Source organism: Macrobrachium nipponense, chromosome 1 (genome assembly GCF_015104395.2).
Source record: "Macrobrachium nipponense isolate FS-2020 chromosome 1, ASM1510439v2, whole genome shotgun sequence".
NCBI lineage: Eukaryota > Metazoa > Arthropoda > Malacostraca > Decapoda > Palaemonidae > Macrobrachium > Macrobrachium nipponense.
In genome coordinates, this window is record NC_087200.1 from 56,569,796 (window position 1) to 56,590,068 (window position 20,273).

At 53.7% G+C, this 20,273-nt stretch overlaps 1 protein-coding gene across 2 annotated transcripts in view; it reads right to left on the minus strand.

The window, feature by feature from the left end:
* LOC135219318 (akirin-2-like) overlaps nt 1-19,893 on the minus strand; it is an 86,779-nt gene extending 66,886 nt beyond the window's left edge. Inside the window, exon 1 of one of the 2 annotated variants that reach the window (XM_064255985.1) lies at nt 19,744-19,893. Coding sequence is in view for 1 of the 2 variants with exons in the window: in XM_064255984.1 (XP_064112054.1) it covers nt 19,686-19,724 (39 nt within the window). In the remaining variant the exon portion in view is untranslated. The other variant, XM_064255984.1, reaches the window with a different exon arrangement.
* Between the last annotated feature and the right edge of the window lie 380 nt (nt 19,894-20,273).

Here is a 20,273-nt window from a genome sequence, read left to right on the forward strand (position 1 = left end):
GACGACGACACCTTCCTCCTCTTCTTCTTCTTCTTCTTCGTCAACCTTCTCAGGACCGACGTCAGATCTGTCATCCAGGACGGAGCCGGGGCTGCTGTTGCCGAAGCAACAGGGCCCGGACGCACCTGTCCGAAAACAGATCAGCATCGGGAGCAGCGGCGCCAGGAACAGGAACAACATCAGCAGGTGCAGGCATCACAGGAACGGCAGAAGAGACAGCAGGAGCAGGTACAGGGAACGGCAGCAGTGGTCAACGTCACGTCCGTGGACAGCAGCTGGGCAGGTACGGCAGGTACGGCAGACTGTGAGGCGGTCCAGATGGGCGGACCAGCGGCACAGACATCCTAGGTACCGGTGGGAGGTCCAGGGTCGAGCTCTTCGGGCACACGAAGTCCGGTCGCGGCAGCACGGCAAACCCAGGTGGCGGCATCACACTCCCCCGAGTTACGGCGACTGGCCCCTGCACCGATGTAGTGGGTGTCACAGAGACCGCGTTGCTGGGTGTACACCAGGTGAGGAGGTGAAGCGTAGCCGGGTGTGTAAGGGTCGTGGTGGTGGTCGTGACCGTTGCATGGGTGACCGCCACGGAGCCAGCGAGATGGGTAGAGCAGCCCCTGGACACTCGGCACGCCCTGCAGCCCCAACGATGCCCACACCTGTCCGAGGTCATCCTTCGCGGCAACCAGCACCTGAGGAGGCAAAAGTCGGGTGATTAGGGGATCCTCTACCCGCTCGCGCGAAGACGAACGGATAGAGGACCCAGAGTACAACTCGACGTCAGGGTATCTAGCGCCCTCCTCCACACTCGACAAGTCAGGAGAGGAGAAGGACCTAGACACCCCCCCGAAGGGGAAGGCGCGAGACGTGGAAGTTGAGCGGCGGCAGGAAAGAAGACGAAGTGTCCGTCACCAAAGGAGTCGCGGGAGAGCTTTCCGACGACTCCTTTGCAGGCCTTCGCTTCTTCCTGCCCTCATACAAAGTCCACTGCGCCTACCGACCAATCATTACAAACACTCACAAGGCTCGGCTCGGGGTGCATTCGCGCCCCCGACACCGAGCACACAAAATATGAGGGTCTATCTCCGGGAAAGAGCGGAACTTCCCGCATTTACGCCCTTCGGTACCCGGGCATAGTCTCCGTGGGGTAGCGAGGCGAGGAGATTCCATCATTATCAATTTCAGTTGAATTAATATGAAAAGAGAGAAATGATTGTACTTACAATGAACTCTTTCATACACAAACACAACCAAATACTCAAGAAAGCAAACGACGAGAAGCGGGCAGAGAGCGTCGAACACACACGTCCACTCGCTGTGAGGCCGAAAGCAAAAGTGATTTGTTTACCTCCCAGTCGCGCGCGCGCGCCTGTCGGACAAGCAGTTAACTACCGAACCCCTTGTTCGAAAGCTTACGACCTATCCAGCTGCCGCTAGTACCTTCCTATTGTAAAAGGACCAAAGGTTTGTATGCCGTGTCGGAACAAATTCTAGTTCAGAAGGTAAAACTGCATAGAAAAACCGCAACTGCCATAGTCTAGGCCGCCGCAGATAAGTACCCTAGATCTAGGGGGAAAAACCAGCGACTACCAACCCTTATCACGGTTTTCAGGTCTTATTCACTCAATATTTAAATGGTGAAACAAGAATACAATTACAACTCCAAGCATACCATTCCAAAGATTGAAGTTTCGTCAACATAATATGATATATGAAAGCCCCATACGAACTAAAATAAGCATGTGACGCTCTTCGTAAAATATGTTTTCAAGGCAGTTTTGAAATCCAATATGGCGGCTACCGTGGGATGTACAGGTTTTGATCAGTGACAAAAATCATCTTTCCCAGCCTTCCCAGCAATCATTTGAACAATTTTAGCGTATGTATGTAACATTTATTGATCTTACTCAAGATTGCCGATGTAATCAGCACAATAAAACAGTTTGTTGCCTATATTACTGAAAGTATGAAACTTTTTATTCCTGGGGTCATGGTTTGAACTGAATTCATTCTTACCTTGTAATCGGTGGTTTTTACCTTACTGCCATCACAACTGAAACTCCACAATGCTTATTTGATTGTTATTATACATTTTATTTTTGGTCTCAGTTCACTACCACATTGCACTTTAAAACCAGTTGCTGTTCCTGGTTCCTAAGCGCGCGCGCCACAAATACAGTTACGAACAGCAGACGACGAAACTGCAAAGTTTTATTCCCTAAATTGTTTACTTTACTCGTTATTTAGTTCAAATTTACTTTGTTATTTAAAAACTTTAATTTAATTCATGTATATTATCCCTTTTTTGCAATCAAATTACCCGAAAAAAAAATTACAGATATTTCTAAGTAGATAAAAATGACAATTTGTCCAAAATTGCATTTTCCTAACTATACAAACCTGAGGTCCTTTTACAATAGGAAGGTACTAGCGGCAGCTGGATAGGTCGTAAGCTTTCGAACAAGGGGTTCGGTAGTTAAACTGCTTGTCCGACGGGGCGCGCTGCGCGCACTGGGAGGTAAACAAGCAAAAACTGCAGAGTGAGGGGTGGCATGAGGTGGGGCTATGTGTAAAAGGACCTCAGGTTTGTATAGTTAGGAAAAATGCAATTTTGGACAAATTGTCATTTGTTCCGACACGGCATACAAACCTTCGGTCCCTTTTACAATAGGAAGACTCACTTCTTGGTGGGTGGAATCTGAGTCTTTTGTGAACAGACTGGTGTTCGCCCAACCTTGGAAGCCTCCCTGGTCGTAAGAGCGAGGGGAGGGATCCAAGCCTCTGTCCGATTGATCGGGGTGTGCACCGCAGGATCAATGGTCAGACCTCTGACCGAGTACTAAGAGAGAGGCAAGCGTATCTCTTGTACCAGCAATGTAAGAACTTGTTCCTGTACAGGAGCAAATATAAAGTCATGGGTTTGACTCTTGTAGGCATCCACTTCCCCCCCCTTGTAGGAGGAAAGTGGTGGATATTCTGCTCCTATCCCTAGTGAAAGGGATAGGATGGGGCTCTGTCATATAGCTCACCTGCATCTCGTCCTCATCCAGCGTAGTGACGACCGTGGCCCTCTGCCCACAGGTAGAGGAGGAGGAAAAGACGGGAAGAGGGGAGCAGTCACTCACTCATTCACACATCCATCCACACAGTCACACCAGGACTCGATGCTGTTTCAGCCTGCGAGGGTCTGGGTTTGCTACACAACTTGTTGAGCAGCCACCACGGGTCCCAAGGAAAAGGTATCCAAGGACCTGTGGGCAATATCCCGAAGGTAGAAGGACGTAAAGGTAGTCTGGTTAGACCAGACCCCTGCCTTCAGGACCTGCGCCACGGAGAAGTTCTTACGAAACGCCAACGAGGGGCCAATACTTCTGACTTCGTGAGCTCTCGGACGGGACGTACGGATGTCGTCACTACCATCAGCCTCATACGCCTCCTGATGACCTCACGCAGCCAGAATGAAAGAGTGTTCTTGGATACTTCTTTCTTGGTTACCCGGTGCTAACGAAGAGGCGTCGACACTCAGCCTGAGGTGTCGAGTTCTCTTCAGATAGCGTCGTAGCGCCCTCACAGGACAAAGCAGCATCTCATCCGCATCATTATCGGTGAAGTCCATTAGGGAGGGAATCGTGAATGACTCGAACCTGTCGTCAGGGATCGACGGTTTTCTGAGTCTTCGCAACGAAGTTCGGGACGAAATCGAGCGTCACAGATCCCCATCCACTGGTGTGTCGTACATCGAAGGAAAGACCATGAAGTTCCCCTACTCTCTTTGCCGATGCCAGGCCAGCAAGAAGAGGGTCTTGAGGGTCAGATCCCTGTCTGACGACTCTCGGAGTGGCTCGAACGGCGTTCGAGTCAAACTCCTAAGGACGAGAGTCACATCCCCACGCAGGGGGCCTGAGTTCCCTGGGTGGGCAAGACCTTTCGAAGCTCCTCATGAGCAAGAGATCTCGAACGGAGTTCGAGATGTCCAATCCCCTCAGTTTCAGGACGAGCGCCAAGGCGGCTCTGTATCCTTTGACTGTGGGGACTGAGAGGAGCTTCTCTCGGCGAAGAAAAACGAGGAAATCCGCTACCTGCTGAAGAGTGGCTCTGAGAGGAGATAGACCCCGTCTACGACACCAACCACAGAAGACGGCCTACTTCCCCTGGTACACAGCTGCAGAGGACTGACGGACGTTTCCAGCCATCTCTGTTGCTGCGCTCCCCCCCCGAGAAAGCCTCTCGTTCGCAAGAGATGGTGGATAACAAGCCAGCCGTGAAGACGTAGGGACTGGACTGCTCGGTGGTACCGCTCGACGTGTGGCTGGGCGAGAAGGTTGTGCCAAGGGGGAATCTCTCTCGGTTCTCCGCGAGAAGAGCCAGCAGGTCCGGATACCAAATGGCCTGTGGCCATTTGGGAGCCACCAGGATCATCCTGAGATTCGGGGTGACCAGTGCTCGACTGATCACCTTGCGAATCAGGCTGAACGGGGGGGGGGAAAGGCATAGGCGAAAGAGGTTGTACCCACGGGTGTTGAAGAGCGTCCTCTGCAGCTGCCCATGGGTCCGGCACGGCCGAGAAGAACACCTGGAGCTTCCTGTTTGTGCCGGGTGGCGAAACAGATCCACGACTGGTCGCCCCCATAGGTCGAAGAGCCTTTTCCACCACGTCCTGGTGTAGAGACCATTCGGTCCCTATCACCTGATCCCGACGGCTGAGCGTGTCTGCTACTACATTCCTCTTCCCTGGAATGTAGCGTGCCGACAGCTCTATTGAGTGTGCCTCGGCCCACTCGTGCACCTGCCGAGTCAACTGGTACAACGGAGAGACACTAGGCCCCCCTGTTTGTTGACGTAGGCCACTACCGTGGTGTTGTCGCACATCAACACCACTGAGTGTCCCACCAAGCGGTCCTGGAACTCTTGGAGAGCGAGGAACGCTGCCTTGAGTTCCAGTACATTGATGTGAAGGTGCTTGTCGTTCTCGTCCCATCACTCCTGAAGTCAGCAACTCCTCAGGTGTGCGCCCCATCCCTCGGTCGATGCGTCTGAGAACAGCTGCATGTCCGGGGGGGGAAGGCCGCAGAGGCCACTCCTCTTAAGAGGTTCCTGTCGTCCAGCCACCAGGCTAGATCCTGCCTCACCTCCGGTGTCAGTGACACTGGAAAGCTTGGGGGATCCGTCGCCTGCGACCAACTCTCCTTTAGCCTCCACTGAAGAGACCGCAGGTGAAGACGCCCGTGAGGGACTAACTTCTCGAGTGACGACAGGTGTCCGATCACGACTTGCCATTGCTGAGCTACCTGCTCCTGCCGAGACAGGAACTGGTTGGCTGCCTCCCGGAATCTGCTGATCTGCGAGTCTGCGGGGAAGACTCGCCCTGCTACCGTGTCGATCAGCATACCCAGGTACTTCATCCTCTGCTTGGGCTCGAGATCGACTTTTCGAAGTTCACAACGATCCCCAGATCGCGACAGAACTCGAGCAGTCGATCCCTGTCCTGTAGCAACTGCGAGCGGGAGCTCGCCAGGACTAACCAATCGTCGAGATACCTCATCAGACGTATCCCGTGCGAATGGGCCCAAGCAGACACCAGAGTGAACACTCGCGTGAACACCTGTGAGGCGGTTGAGAGACCGAAGCAAAGTGCCCTGAATTGGTACACCGTCCCGTCGAGGATGAAGCGGAGGTACTTTCTGGAGGACTGATGAATGGGTATTTGGAAATACGCATCCTTCAAGTCCACCGAAAGCATGAAATCGTTCTCCCTGATGGAGTCGAGCACTGAGCGTGCCGTCTCCATCGTGAACCGGGTCTGGCGAACAAACCGGTTCAGGGGAGAGTGATCATCACCGGGCGCCAGCCTCCCGTAGACTTTTCCACCAGGAAGAGTTGACTGTAAAAGCCCGGTGACTGATCCGTGACGATTTCTACAGCTCTCTTGCTCAGCATGGTCTTGATCTCCTGTCTCAGTGCTACGTCCTTCGATGACCTGGAACGTACGACTGCTGTTGGACCGGGTTGGAGGTGGGGAGGGCCGTGGCCGAGATTCGAAGGGTAATAGATATCCCTCCCGAAGGACATCTACAATCCAGGTCTCGGCGCCGTAGCGCTGCCAAGTTGCCCAATGGCTGGCCAGGCACCCCCCACTTCCGGCAGCAGGTGAGGGGGAAAACACCGTCCCTAGCGTTTTCCCCCTTTCTTCGACTTCTTCCCAGAGCCTCCACGGGAGGAGGAGGGCTGGGAGGAGGGCTGGTTACGGCTCCCCTTGGTAGAAGTCGAAGAAGACAGAGTCTTTCCCCGGGGCTTCGACGCAGCTACCGTCTTAGCCACCGAGGAAGCGCTAGCCGAGCTCTTAGACTTGGCCGCAGTCCGAGGCTGCCCAGAAGCCTTCGAGACTGCCTGGTGTACCAGACGGTCACTGTCGTCAGTGCGCCGTCTGTCCACCGCAGCGTCCACCATCTCTCCTGGAAAGAGAGACGTGGAACTCCGTAAAGGTCCGTTGCGAAGTCCCAACGCCGCTTCACGCCCGGCCGCCCTGGAAACCCGAGTAAGGACGGCGTCCCTTCGTCGGAGAAACCAGGTTGGCCCACAGGTTCACCGTCTGGTGGCAAGGAAGGAGATGGCTCTTCCTCCAGACTGGCAAAGTCTCCTAAAGGCCGAGTCATCTTCAGGAGAAATTCCCCCGGAGTTGGCTGCGACCTTAGATACTGTGAGGGACCACAGATCTAGCCAGGAGACGGCCTGGAAAGCTGCCATGGCGGTAGATTCCAGGCGAGTGCCTCTTGCTGCGAGAACCATAGGTTCTCGGGCAGAGCTGCTGCAGAGACACACCCGGAGTCAGCCTGGCTAACTCCGGGTTTCACCTGTTCGGGCGGGCATCGGGTCTTCAGATGGCACGTAAAAACGCTGCTGTCGCAGCAGAGGAGGCGGAAGCAGCTTGCTCGACCTGCCAGACTTGAGCGAACCGTCTTGTCGGAAACAAGCGATTCAAACCTGGTCCAGCACTGAGTCTGCAAGCTCGGAACGCGGCAAACCCACCGTCGGTCTGGGTTCCCTCGTTCGGGCCCAGAACGGACTCGAGCCGGGACGTGGGCTCGGATGGTGGGAGCGGCGATCCTTCCCCGAGGTCGTTGTGCTGACGAATCAGCGCAATAACCTCGGCAAAGTTCCTCTGGATCTCAGGAGTGACTGCGTCCTGCGGAGTCGGACCATCCAGTCCCTCAACAGGAGCATCTCCCGAGACCCTCCTCCCTCCAGGGGGGAGGAACAGCGACAGACCCCTCTCGGTCTCCTCCAACCACTTGTGCGTACGACCTGGCTGGTTCGAGAACCGTGCCTGGTACGTACGACGACGTGGTGGGATCCTGAGGGGCGCACCCTCACGATCACTCCTCAATACCTCGCCCCTCCGGTGTAACCCGAGGAGGTTGAAGGTATGGGAGAGGCAGACCTGACGCTCCCTCCTCGCTCGCTGGCAGAACCAGCGGGCTTGGAAGACTGCAGGCGATCGCCAACCCGCGGTGGCGATCGAGCTGCAGACCTAGTCGAGCCGTTCTCGCTGTGGAGAACGGCTGGACCGAGAACACGGCCCCGGTCTCGTGTGTCAGAAGAGCTGGTGCTGGCGTCGCCGTAACCCGATCGCTCTCTGTGCGAGTGACGGTCAGGCGACTGGCGAGCTCTACTGTCACGGTGAGACCGGTGCGTGCGTGTCCTCACGGCGCGTCAGTTCGCTGGTACCAGCCGTGGCTGGTGCCGGCGAACGGGTGGGGGACCCTCTTCCCAGCCTCAGCCCGTGGCCGGTCATGGACCGTCACGTCCGCCCTGGGTAGCCAGCTGCTCGCCACGAGAGCGAGAGCTGGTCTGGTGAGAGTCGCGGTGAGCGGCTGTCCACCAGTCTTCCGCTCCGTGCCGTGAACCTGACGCTGAGCGGACTCAGAGGTCTGGTTCCTGGCTGCACGGTCGCTGTTAGGCGACCGTACACTCGGTACCTCTCGCGAAACGAGAGGTCGAGACGGATCCTGCTGCCGTGGCCGAACCACTAAAACAGCAGGTGAGGAAGTGCCGGTGTAGCCGGCACTCCTCTGGTCCCCGTAGTCTTCTTCCTCGCGGAAGAAGAGACGGGTCCTGCCCCCGAAGGAGCAGGGTGACCAGCGGAAGAACCCCCCGTCTCACCAGAGCGAGACGGGCCCTTAGAAGTTCCCGAAGGAGACTTCTTAGGGGGGGGGGGAGGCGACCTTCTTCTTCTTCGGCGGGGGAGCCTTAGAAGAAGAAGGGAAGAGGCGGCAGACGACGACGACGACGAAGAAGACGATGAAGACGATGAAGACGACGACGACACCTTCCTCCTCCTCTTCTTCTTCTTCGTCAACCTCCTCAGGACCGACGTCAGATCTGTCATCCAGAGCGGAGCCGGGGCTGCTGTTGCCGAAGCAACAGGGCCCGGACGCACCTCTCCGAACAGATCAGCATCGGGAGCAGCGGGGCCAGGAACAGGAACAACGTCAGCAGGTGCAGGCATCACAGGAACAGCAGTAGAGACGGCAGGGGCAGGTACAGGAACAGCAGCAGTGGTCATCAACGTCACGTCCGAGAACGGCGGCTGGGCAGGTACGGCAGGTACGGCAGGCTGTGCAGGCTGTCCAGTTGGACGGACCAGCGGCACAGACATCCTTGGTACTGGTGGGAGGTCCCAGGGGCGAGCTCTTCGGGCACACGAAGTCCGGTCGCGGCAGCACGGCAAACCCAGGTGGCGGCATCACACTCCCCTGTGATACGGCGACTGGCCCCTGCACCGATGTAGTAGGTGTTACAGAGACCGCGTGCGGGTGTACACCAGTGAGGAGGTGTGAAGCGTAGCCAGGTGTTGTAAGGGTCGTGGTGGTGGTCGTAACCGTCGCATGAGTGACCGCCACGGAGCCAGCGAGATGGTAGAGCAGCCCCTGGACACTCGGCACGCCCTGCAGCCCCAACGATGCCCACACCTGTCCGAGTCGTCCTTCGCGGCAACCGCACCTGAGGAAGGCAAAGTCGGGTGATTAGCAGGCTCCTCTACCCGCTCGCCCGAAGACGAACGGATAGAGGACCCAGAGTACAACTCGACGTCAGGGTATCTAGCGCCCTCCTCCACACTCGACAAGTCAGGTGAGGAGAAGGACCTAGAAACCCCCCCCGAAGGGGGGGGAAGGCGCCAAACGTGGAAGCTGAGCGGGCGGCAGAAAGACGACGAAGTGTCCGTAACCAAAGGAGTCGCGGGAGAGCTTTCCGACGACTCCTTTGCAGGCCTTCGCTTCTTCCTGCCCTCATACAAAGTCCACTGCGCCTCCGAGACCAATTATTGCAAACTTCACATGGCTCGCTCGGGTGCATTCGCGCCCCCGACACCGAGCGCACAAACATGTGGGTCAATTTCCGGGAATGAGCGGAACTTCCCGCATTTACGCCCTTCGTACCCGGGCATAGTCTCCGTGGGGTAGCGAGGCGAGGAGATTCCATAATTGACCAAAATATCACAATTCAATGAAAAAAGAGAAATGATTGTACTTACACTGATTCTTTCATACACAAACACAACCATATACTTAAGGAAAGCAAACGACGAGAAGCGGGCAGAGAGCGTCGAACACACACGTCTACTCGCTGTGAGGCCGAAAGCAAAAGTGATTTGTTTACCTCCCAGTCGCGCGCGCGCGCCTGTCGGACAAGCAGTTAACTACCGAACCCCTTGTTCGAAAGCTTACGACCTATCCAGCTGCCGCTAGTACCTTCCTATTGTAAAAGGACCGAAGGTTTGTATGCCGTGTCGGAACAATCAAATGTTTCTAACGTTTTTGTACATCTGGCTGCCGAAAACCATAGAGGAACGACTACGGATAAGTGAATTATATCATTTTTTTTTTGCTTTTTTTTTTTTTTGCTAGCACTTTTCATTGATTTCAGTCTAATAGTATTGAATTTCTTTAATAACCGTATGCCAGAAATAAATGTAACCTTTAATGTTTGCATGCTAAGAATGGCAAAATCATCGCTGCCACATTGGTGGAGGCTTCACACATACGCCGATGCATTATTATAAACTGTTTCCATGAATTCTAGTTGTCATAGTAATGCAATAATGATAAAATTGCTTTAATATGACAATTTGTCGAAAATTGCATTTTTCCTAACTATACAAACCTGAGGTCCTTTAACAATAGGAAGTAGCTAGCGGCAGCTGGAACGGTCGTAAGCTTCGAAACAAGGGGAGAACGGTAGTTAACTGCTTGTCCGATCGTCGCGCGCCGCGCGACTGGGAGGTAAACAAATCACTTTTGCTTTTGGCCCATGCAAAATACGCAGAGTGAGGGGTGGCATGAGGAGGGACTTATGTTAAAGGACCTCAGGTTTGTATAGTTAGGAAAAATGCAATTTTCGACAAATTGTCATTTGTTCCGATACGTAATACAAACCCTCGGTCCTTTAACAATAGGAAGACTCACTTCTTGGTGGGAGGAATCTGAGTCTTTTGATGAACAGACTGGTGTTCGTCCATCCCTGGAATGCCTCCCTGGTCGTAAGAGCGAGGGAGGGATCCAAGCCTCTGTCCGATTGATCGGGGTGTGCACCGCAGGATCAATGGTCAGACCTCTGGGGCCGAGTACTAAGAGAGAGGCAAGCGTTATCTCTTCGTACCAGCATTGTAAGAACTTTTCCTTACATGAGGCAAATGTAAAGTAATGGGTTTGTCTCATGTTGGCATCCACTTCTCCCCCTTGTTGGAGAAGTGGTTGGATATTTACCTCCATCTCTAGTTAAAGAGATAGGATGGGAGCTCTGTTGAATAGCTTAACCTGCATCTGACTTCCTTTCCAGCAAGGTACGACCGTATCCCTCTGCCCCACAGGTAGAGGTAGAAAAGATGGTGAAGAGAAGCCAGTCACTCTCTCATTCACACATGCATTCTCCCAGTCATACCAGGAATCGATGCTGTTCTGCCTGCTCGGGTGCTGGGTAAGCTTACACAACGTGTTGAGCAGCCACACAGGTCCCAAGAAAAAGTATCCAAGGACTTGTGGGCAATATCCCGAAGGTAGAAGGACGTTGAAGGTGGTCTGGTTGGCCCAGACACCTGCCTTCAGGACCTGCGCCCACGGAGAAGTTCTTACGGAACGCTAAGGAGGGTCCGATACCTCTGACTTCGTGGGCTCTCGGACGGAGCGTCACGGATGTCGTCGCTACCATCAGCTTCGTACGCTCTCCTGATCACCTCACGTAGCCAGAAAGAAAGCGTGTTCTTGGAGACTTCTTTCTGGTAACCCAGTGCTAACGAAGAGCGTCGACACTCAGGCCTGAGATGTCGAGTTCTCTTCAGATAGCGCCGTAGCGCCCTCACAGGACAAAGCAGCATCTCATCCGCATCATTATCGGTGAAGTCCAGGAGGGAGGGGAGGGGATCGTGAAAGACTCGAACCTGTCGTCAGGGATCGACGGATTCTGAGTCTTAGCTACGAAGTTCGGGACGAAATCGAGCGTCACAGATCCCCAGCCTCTGGTATGTTTAAACATCATAAGAAAGGCCATGTAGTTCCCCTACTCTCTTCGCCGATGCCAGGGCCAGCAAGAAGAGGGTCTTGAGGTCAGATCCCTGTCTGACGACTCTCGGAGTGGCTCGAAGGGTCTTCGAGTCAAACTCCTAAGTACGAGAGTCACATCCCACGCAGGGGGCCTGAGTTTCCCTGGGTGGGCAAGACCTTTCGAAGCTCCTCATTAGCAAGGATATCTCGAACGAATTCGAGATGTCCAGTCCCCTCAGTTTTAGGACGAGCGCCAGTGCTGCTCTATATCCTTTAACTGTGGGTACTGAGAGGAGCTTCTCTCGGCGAAGAAACACGAGGAAATCCGCTACCTGCTGAAGAGTGGCTCTGAGAGGAGACAGACCCCGTCTACGACACCAACCACAGAAGACGGCCCACTTCCCCTGGTACACAGCTGCAGAGGACTGTCTGACGTGTCCAGCCATCTCTGTTGCTGCGCTACGAGAAAAGCCTCTCGTCGCAAGAGATGGTGGATAACAGCCAGCCGTGAAGTTGAAGGGAACTGGACTGCGTGGTGGTACCGTTCTACGTGTGGCTGGGCTAGAAGGTTGTGCCAGGTGGGTAGTTCTCTCGGTGCGTCCGCAAGAAGAGCCAGCAGGTCCGGATACCAAAACGGCTTGAGGTCGTTTGGGAGCCACCAGGATCATTCTGAGATTGGGAGAGTGACCAGCGCTCGACTGATCACTTTCCGAATCAGACAGAAGGGAGGAAAGGCGTAAGCGAAGAGGTTGTCCCAGGGGTGTTGGAGAGCGTCCTCTGCAGCTGCCCATGGGTCCAGGCACAGCTGAAAAGAAAACCTGAAGTTTTCTGTTGTGCCGGGTGGCGAAACAGGTCTACGACCGGTCGCCCCACAGGTTGAAGAGCCTTTCCGCCCCCACATCTTTGTGTAGAGACCATTCGGTCCCTATCACTGATCCCGACGGCTGAGCTTGTCTGCTACTACATTCTTCTTGCTGGGGGAATGTAGCTGCTGACAGCTCTATCGAGTGAGCCGTGCCCACTCGTGCACCTGCACTGTCAACTGATGGAGCGGAAGAGACAACTAGCCCCCCCTGCTTGTTGACATATGCCACTACTGTGGTGTTGTCGCACATCAACACCACTGAGTGTCCCACAAGCGGTCCCGAAACTCTTGGAGAGCGTTGAAAACGCCGCCTTGAGTTCCAGGACATTGATGTGAAGGTGCTTTTCGATGATGGTCCCACACACCTGCAGTCAGCAACTCATCCAGGTGTGCGCCCCATCCCTCGGTCGATGCGTCTGAGAACAGAAGCATCTCCGGGGGGGGAGTGCGTATAGGCATCCTCTTAAGAGGTTCTTGTCGTCGAGCCACAGCTAGGTCCTGCCTCACCTTGTCCGTGATAGCCACGGGAAGTAAGGAGGATCCCTGGCCTGAGACCAAACTCTCCCTTAGCCTCCACTGGAGAGACCGTAGGTGAAAGACGCCCGTGAGGGACTAACTTCTCTAGTGACGACAGATGGCCGATCACGACTTGCCATTGCTGTGCTGCCTGTTCCTGCCGCGACAGGAACCGGCCGGCTGGCTCCCTGAATTTGCTGATGCGCAAGTCTGCGGGAAAGACTTGCCCTGCTACCGTATCGATCAGCATACCCAGGTACTTCATCTTCTGCTTGGGTTCGAGATCGGGACTTCTCGTAGTTTTATCACGATCCCCAGATCGCGACAAAACTTGAGGAGTCTGATCTCTGCCTGTAGCAACTGCGAGCGGGAGCTCGCCAGGACCAGCCAATCGTCGAGATACCTCAGAAGACGTATCCCGTTCGAATGGGCCCAAGCCGACACCAGAGTGAACACTCGCGTGAACACCTGTGGGGCGGTTGAGAGACCGAAACAAAGTGCCCTGAATTGGTACACCGTCCCGTCGAAGATGAAGCGAAGGTACTTTCTGGAGGACTGATGGATGGGTATTTGAAAATACGCGTCCTTCAGGTCCACTGAAAGCATGAAATCGTTCCCCCTGATCGAGTCGAGCACTGAGCGTGCCGACTCCATCGTGAACCGCGGTCGTGCGAAACGAAGCGGTTCAGGGGAGAGAGGTCTATCACCGGGCGCCAGCCCCCCGATGCCTTCTCCACTAGGAAGAGGCGGCTGTAAAAAGCCCGGTGACTGGTCCTCCAACGATTTCTACAGCTCGTTTCGCCAGCATGGTCTTGATCTCCTGTCGAAGAGCGTTGTCCTTTGTTGATCCCCGGACATAGTCTGTAGATGGACCGGTTTGGAGATGAGGGGGCCGAGACTCGAAGGGTAGTAGATATCCTCCCGAAGGACGTCTACTATCCAGTTCTCGGCGCCGTAGCGCTGCCAAGTCGCCCAATGGCTCGCCAGGCACCCCCCCACTTCCGGCAGCAGGTGAGGGGGAACGCCGTCCCTAGCGTTTCCCTCCTCGTTTCGACTTCTTTCCAGCACCTCCTCGGGGAAAGGAGGGCTGGGAGGAGGGCGCTGATTTCGGCCTCCTCTAGCAGAAGTTGAAACAGCTGGAGTCTTCGCACGGGGTTTTGGACGGTTGCAACCGTCTTCGCCGCCGTGGAAGCGCTAGCCAAGGCTCTTTGGTTTGGCCGCAGTTACTCGAGGTTGCCCAGAAACCTTCGAGACTGCCTGGTGGGACTAAGCGGTCACTCTCGGTCAGTGCGCCGCCGTTCCACCGCAGCGTCCACCATCTCTCCAGGAAAGAGAGCTGGGGAACTCCTAAGAGGTCCATTTCGTAGCCCGAGTGCCGCTTCAACGCCCGGCCCCCTTGGTCACTCGGGTAAGGACTGCGTTCCCTACGTCGAAGAACCAAGTTGGCCCACAGGTTAGCAGTCTGATGGGCGAGGTAAGAGATTGCTCTTCCTCCAGACTGGCACAGTCCTCCTGAAAGAAGCGTCGTCTTCGAGAGCAGAACTCCCAGAGCCGGCCGCTACTTTGGATATTGTGAGGGACCACAAATCCAACCAGGAAACTGCCTGGAATGCTGCCATAGCGGTAGATTCCAGGGCAAGTGCCTCCTGCTGCGAGAACCATAAGTTCTCCGAGAGGAGCTGCTGCAGGGACACACCTGGAGTCAGCCTCGCTAACTCCGGGTTAACCTGTTTCGGCAATATCGGGTCTTCAGATGGCACGTAAAATCGCCTCTGCCGCTGTGAGGAGGAGGAAGCAGCTTAGAGGGACCGTCCGGATTTTAGCGAGTCCTCCCGTCGGAGACGAGATTCTCCACCTGATCCAGGACCGAGTCCGCAAGCTCCGATCGTGGCAACCCCATCATCATTTTGGGCTCCCTCTTGGGACCCCAAAATGACTCGAGCCGGGACGTGGGCTCTGCTGGTGGTAGCGGCGATCCTTCCGCAAGGTCATTATGTAGACGCATCAACTTAATGACCTCTGCGAAGTTCCTCTGTATCTCAGGCGTCACAGCGTCTTGTGGAGTAGGACCGTCCAGTCCCTCCAGCAAGAGCATATCCCTCGATACTCCTCCTTCAGAAGGAGGAACAGCGACAGACCCCTGACGGTCGCCTCCAACTACTTGCGCGTACGTTCTGGTCGGTCCTAAGACCGTGCCTGAGCCGCACGGCGTCATAGCTGGGTCACGAGCGGCGCACCTCTCGTGATCGCTCCTTGGTACCCGCTCCTCCCGGTATAGCCCGAGGAGGATTGAAGGTACAGGAGAGGCAGACCCCCTGAGCTCCCCCCTCGGCTCGCTGGCCGGACCAGCGTGCGTGGAGGGCTGCTGCTGATCGTCAACCCGCGGTGACGGTCGAGCAGCAGGCCTAGCCTTGCCGCTCGCCTGGGGCGATTGGCTCGGCTGAGAACGTCGAGACCGATCTCTAGCGTCAGGCGAGCTGCCGCTGGTCACCGTCTCCGCCCGGTCCCATCGGGAGCGGCGGACGGTGACCTGCTAGGCTCCCTTTCGCGTCGAGACCGGCCAGCGTCCTCTCGGCGCGTCAAACCGCTGGTACCAGCCGTGGCTGGTACCCGCGGCCGTGGGGACTCCTTCCTCGCCTCAACCCGTGGCCGGTCGGCGACCGTCACGTCAGCCCGAGCAGCCAGTTGATCGCTGCGAGAGCGTCCACTGGCCTGGCGAGAGTCGTGTGCACGACTCTCGCCAGTCTTCTGCTCCGCGCCGCTGTCTTGACGGCGAGCAAGCTCGGGCGTCAAAACTTTGGCTGGACGGTCCTCTTTGGAAGAGCGTCCACTCGGTGCTTCTCGCGAACGAGAAGCGGCCGAGACGGAACCTGGTTTAGCGGCAGAACCGCTAGCACCAGGTGAGGACGCACCAGCCGAGGCTGGTGCACCTCTGGTCCCCGTCGACTTCTTCTTTGCAGAAGAAGCGACGGGCCCCGTTCCCGAAGGAACAGGAGGACCAGCAGAAGAGCTCCCCGACTCGCCTGAGCGAGCCGGGCCCTTAGAAGATCCCGAAGGAGTCTTCTTAGGGGGGGAGGAGGCAGCCTTCTTCTTCTTCGGCTGTTTAGCCTTAGAAGTCGAAGGGGAAGGAGAGGCAGCAGAGACGAAGAAGACGATGAAGACGACGACGACACCTTCTTCCTCTTCCTCTTCTTCTTCGCCAGGCTCCGCAGAACAGACGTCAGGTCTTCATCCAGGAGGGGAGCCGGGGCAGTTGCCGAAGCAACAGGGCCCGACTGCACCTGTCCGGAAAGACCTGAGCCTGTGACAGCAACACCAGCAGCAGGAACAACAGGAACAGGTCTGGGAACAGCAGGAACGGCAGGAACATCTGAAAGGGAAAGTGCAGGCCGATCTGAAATGGAAAAAGTAGCTGGAGCAGCAGCAGGTACGGCAGGCACGGCAGGTACCACGGGAGAGCCAGGCGTCCTGTCTGCAGTTTACCGACATCCGTGGCACTGGCGGCAGGGTCCAGGGGGGTACTCTTTGGCAGCGGAAGTCCGGGGTCGGCAAAGGAAAAAATCCAGGTGGTGGTGGGCACCGTCCTCCTTGGCACAGCAGCAATTGGTTTTTGTATAGCCACCGTGGGTGTCACCGACATTATATGGGGCGTATATACCAGAGTGGTGGCATCTCATACGCTGGTGTCGTTATTGTGGTGGTAGTTGTGGTCACCGCACCATGAGTGACCCACAGCCGACCCCGCCAACCGCTGGAGCAACCCCCTGGATGCTGGGCACTCCCTGCAGTCCCAGCGACTCCCACACCTGTCCCAAGTCTTCCTTCGCTGATGGCACACCTGACGGAGACAATAGTCGGGTTAGTTGAAGGGGCTTCCCGCGCCTGGGGGGCGAAACACCCCCCCAGAGCGGACGGAAAGACCCCGAGTACAGCTGTACGTCCGGGTAGTAGCGGGCGCCCTCCTTCCACACTCGACGGATCGAGCGAGGAAAAGGACTCCGCTACCCCCCCCGCAGGGGAAGGCGCGAAACGTGGGGGCTGGCCGGGAGGCAGGAAAGAGGACGAAGTGTCCGTCCACCAAGGAGTCACTGGACTTTCCGATGACTTCTTGGCCGGCCTAAGTCTCTTCCTGCCCTCGTACAGCACCCACTGCGCCTCGGACCAATTCATACAAACCACACATGGTTCGTTGCGGGAGCACTCTCGCCCCTACAACGAGAACAAACCTCGTGGGGGTCCACCTCAACAAATGAACCTGAAAACCCCATCCAACATTTACTCCCACTCCCAGGGGGCCCGGGGTGAACACACTCTACGGGCCGGAACTGGAGGGCCGGCGGTGAATTCCCATCTCTTCCAATTCACTCATTGCAAGAATAATAGAATTTGAGAAAAAGTACTTACAATCATCCTGATATACAGAAAGAGAAAACAAATACTCAAGATTGAAGCAAACGACAAAGCGGGCAGAGCGATGGCGAACACGTCCTTCCCACACACGGCCGAAACGCAAACGTGATTTGTTTACCTCCCAGTCGCGCGGCGCGCGACGGTCGGACAAGCAGGTTAACTACCGTTCTCCCCTTGTTCGAAGCTACGGACCGTTTCCAGCTGCCGCTACTACTTCCTATTGTTAAAAAGGTGGCCCGAGGGTTTGTATTACGTATCGGAACAAATCTATGTATATATACTTCCAATACATAGCTTAATTTCACCAATTTCAACCTTTTGTGTGTAGTCTTATACCCAGTTTGGAGGGTCAACACATACCGAATGGCAACAGAGAGAGAGAGAGAGAGAGAGAGAGAGAAAGGAAGGCGAAGGAACGAAGGAAAGGGGTGGCAGTGGAGGGGGGAGGGTAGGTGGAGCTTTATACACGTGTTCATATCCATTTCTGCATAATGGACTTTTTCTCTCTTGGTACAAGGACAAGTGTCGTTATTCTTTACGATTAGTGATTCACGATACCCTTATAAATACGGCACTGGGTAATGCCACGATAGCAAAATCTCGTTCTGATAACGAGTGTCGTTACAGAAATAGGCATTGCCCAAAAATGTGCTTGCACTGTCTCTGAAAACCCAAAACCCATAGTAGGTATGCTGCTTAGTTGTCAATCAAAGTTTTTTGTAATCAAGTAGTTTTTTCCATAAGCTATCTATTGAATAAATTTGTATTTTTCTCAATCAAAAAACAATATGCCCCACCTCAATGGTAAACTTTTCTTCTTTTAATGACTTCTGGTCATTGCAAAAATTCAGGGCCCCCATAATTTCTATGGGTGCGAAAAACAGAGGCGCAGGGACCGAAAACGATTGCGTCACACTACGCGATAATCTGGCAGTAAAACGTCTTCATATATCCAAAAATAAATAATAAAGATATATATGCGCATTACGATTATACCATTACATGAAAAGCTGATAATCTGCATGAATACTGGTAAACTGTTCTGCAAGAAAGTTGAGTAAAGCAATTATTTACAATAGGTACAAAAGTCAAGATGTCGTGACGTCATAATACAGGACTTAAAAGGACGTCTAATTCCAAAAAATAATTACTTAAATTAGAGTCAGAATCGAGTTACTTTTCAATAACGAATATATTCAAATTAATCATCATAATAAGCTAGTATGTAAAATATTGATGTTTTACTATTTAAAAAATTATCAAAGTGCACTCTTCGTCGTCGTCTTCTACAAAACAGTTGTTTACTCGGTGAGGAAAAGTTTTCCGATTGTTGTGATGAAAGTGCCCTAGCGTTTGTGGGTACAAGTGGTGTGCGGATTTATCACAGGAAATGGTTAGTTTTTATTGAACACAAGCGACTTCCGTTAAACACATCGAGATGGCGTCAATCTTCTAAATACCTCGAGTTGTAAGTAAAAATGTTGGACGCGTTTTGGTGAGATATGCACTACGTTTGAGACCGTTTTCAGCACCCTCTGTTTAAATTTTAAAATTTGGCCTTAATTTCTAACTTTGGAGAAAATACTTACTTCGAAAGGAGAGTAGAGGTCTTTAGCTCCGTTTCTCACCAACAAGAAGTCGCGACTGATGCCCATCTCCTCCGATGTCAGGACACGTTATAATGTACTTTTTTTTGGATTGTCCAAGCTGATCGAACACGGTCCACTCTGGACCCTACGGTTTTTTACCCTACCCAGTCGGTTGTTTACCCAATTTCAAAAGCAGAATAGAGGTCTCGAGCTGTTGCTCTCACCACCGATGATTCGTGATTGGTGCCCATCTCCAGTCAGGACGTGTTGCCACACAGGGGCAAAACAGGACCAGCTAGTCCAGTCGGTTGTTTCCCCTACACATCTCTGATCCCTCAATGGAATGGTCGAGAATGCAGCAGACACCATTTCACCCTGGGGTCACTCCTAAACCGAGACAGACTAGGCTGATGGCTAAAAGAGTTGCGTGGTGAGGTGGGGGGTGGGGGTTAAAGCGACGATCCAGGACCACCGTAAGATAACATGGGTCCAGCTTAGGGGTGATACCTACCCAAAGCTTACAACAAAGACTGGAATGAATAACTTCGGCAAAACCGTTCGTGCAAGTCCTAAATGGTATCCCCTGGACAAAACGATACACAATCTTCAACTGTTGTTCTACAGCTTCATGTAAATGACTACTTCATTATTATACCTAAATTGCTACGAAATGTATGAAGCTGCCACGGCCAGAACTGCTAGCTTTTACGAATCGTTTTACCAAGTTTCGCTAATTAAGAGGAAAGTCAATTCAATAAAATTGCTACCTACGAAGTTAGACGGTTCATTCAACACAAAGGCATCTATCATATAACGTCTCGAAACAAACCTTAACTACAAAACAATATTAATCGGAGATAGGTCCTCAACTTTAGCAGATTCAATATGGCCGAATCCAAACATTCAATGGAAGATACTGAACTTGGGCGATGGTTCCTTTTTCAGAAGCAATGAAGGGAACTTGTATATTAAGTTATATTAATATCACAAATTATTGTTTGTTTATTTTTAATATCTACTTTATTTACTTAACTGCAATTACTACGTGTCCCATAATGTAGAACCTGGCTACATGGTTCATGGCGGACGTACCCTAATCGAATTGCCAATTTAATTTTTGAAAGTCTCACTCGTCGCAGCTATTAGACCCAGAGTTCATCTTCATGCAGCCCATGTCTTATTGATTATGTTGTAGAATTTTTTCAGGCTTAATTTAAGAAGAAAGAAAAAAACTAATCGTTGTAAGGCAAATAATGCAAACAATCTCTCTCTCTCTCTCTCTCTCTCTCTCTCTCTCTCTCTCTCTCTCTCTCCTCTCTCCTCTCTCTCTCTCTTCATCTCTCTCTCTCTCTCTCTCTC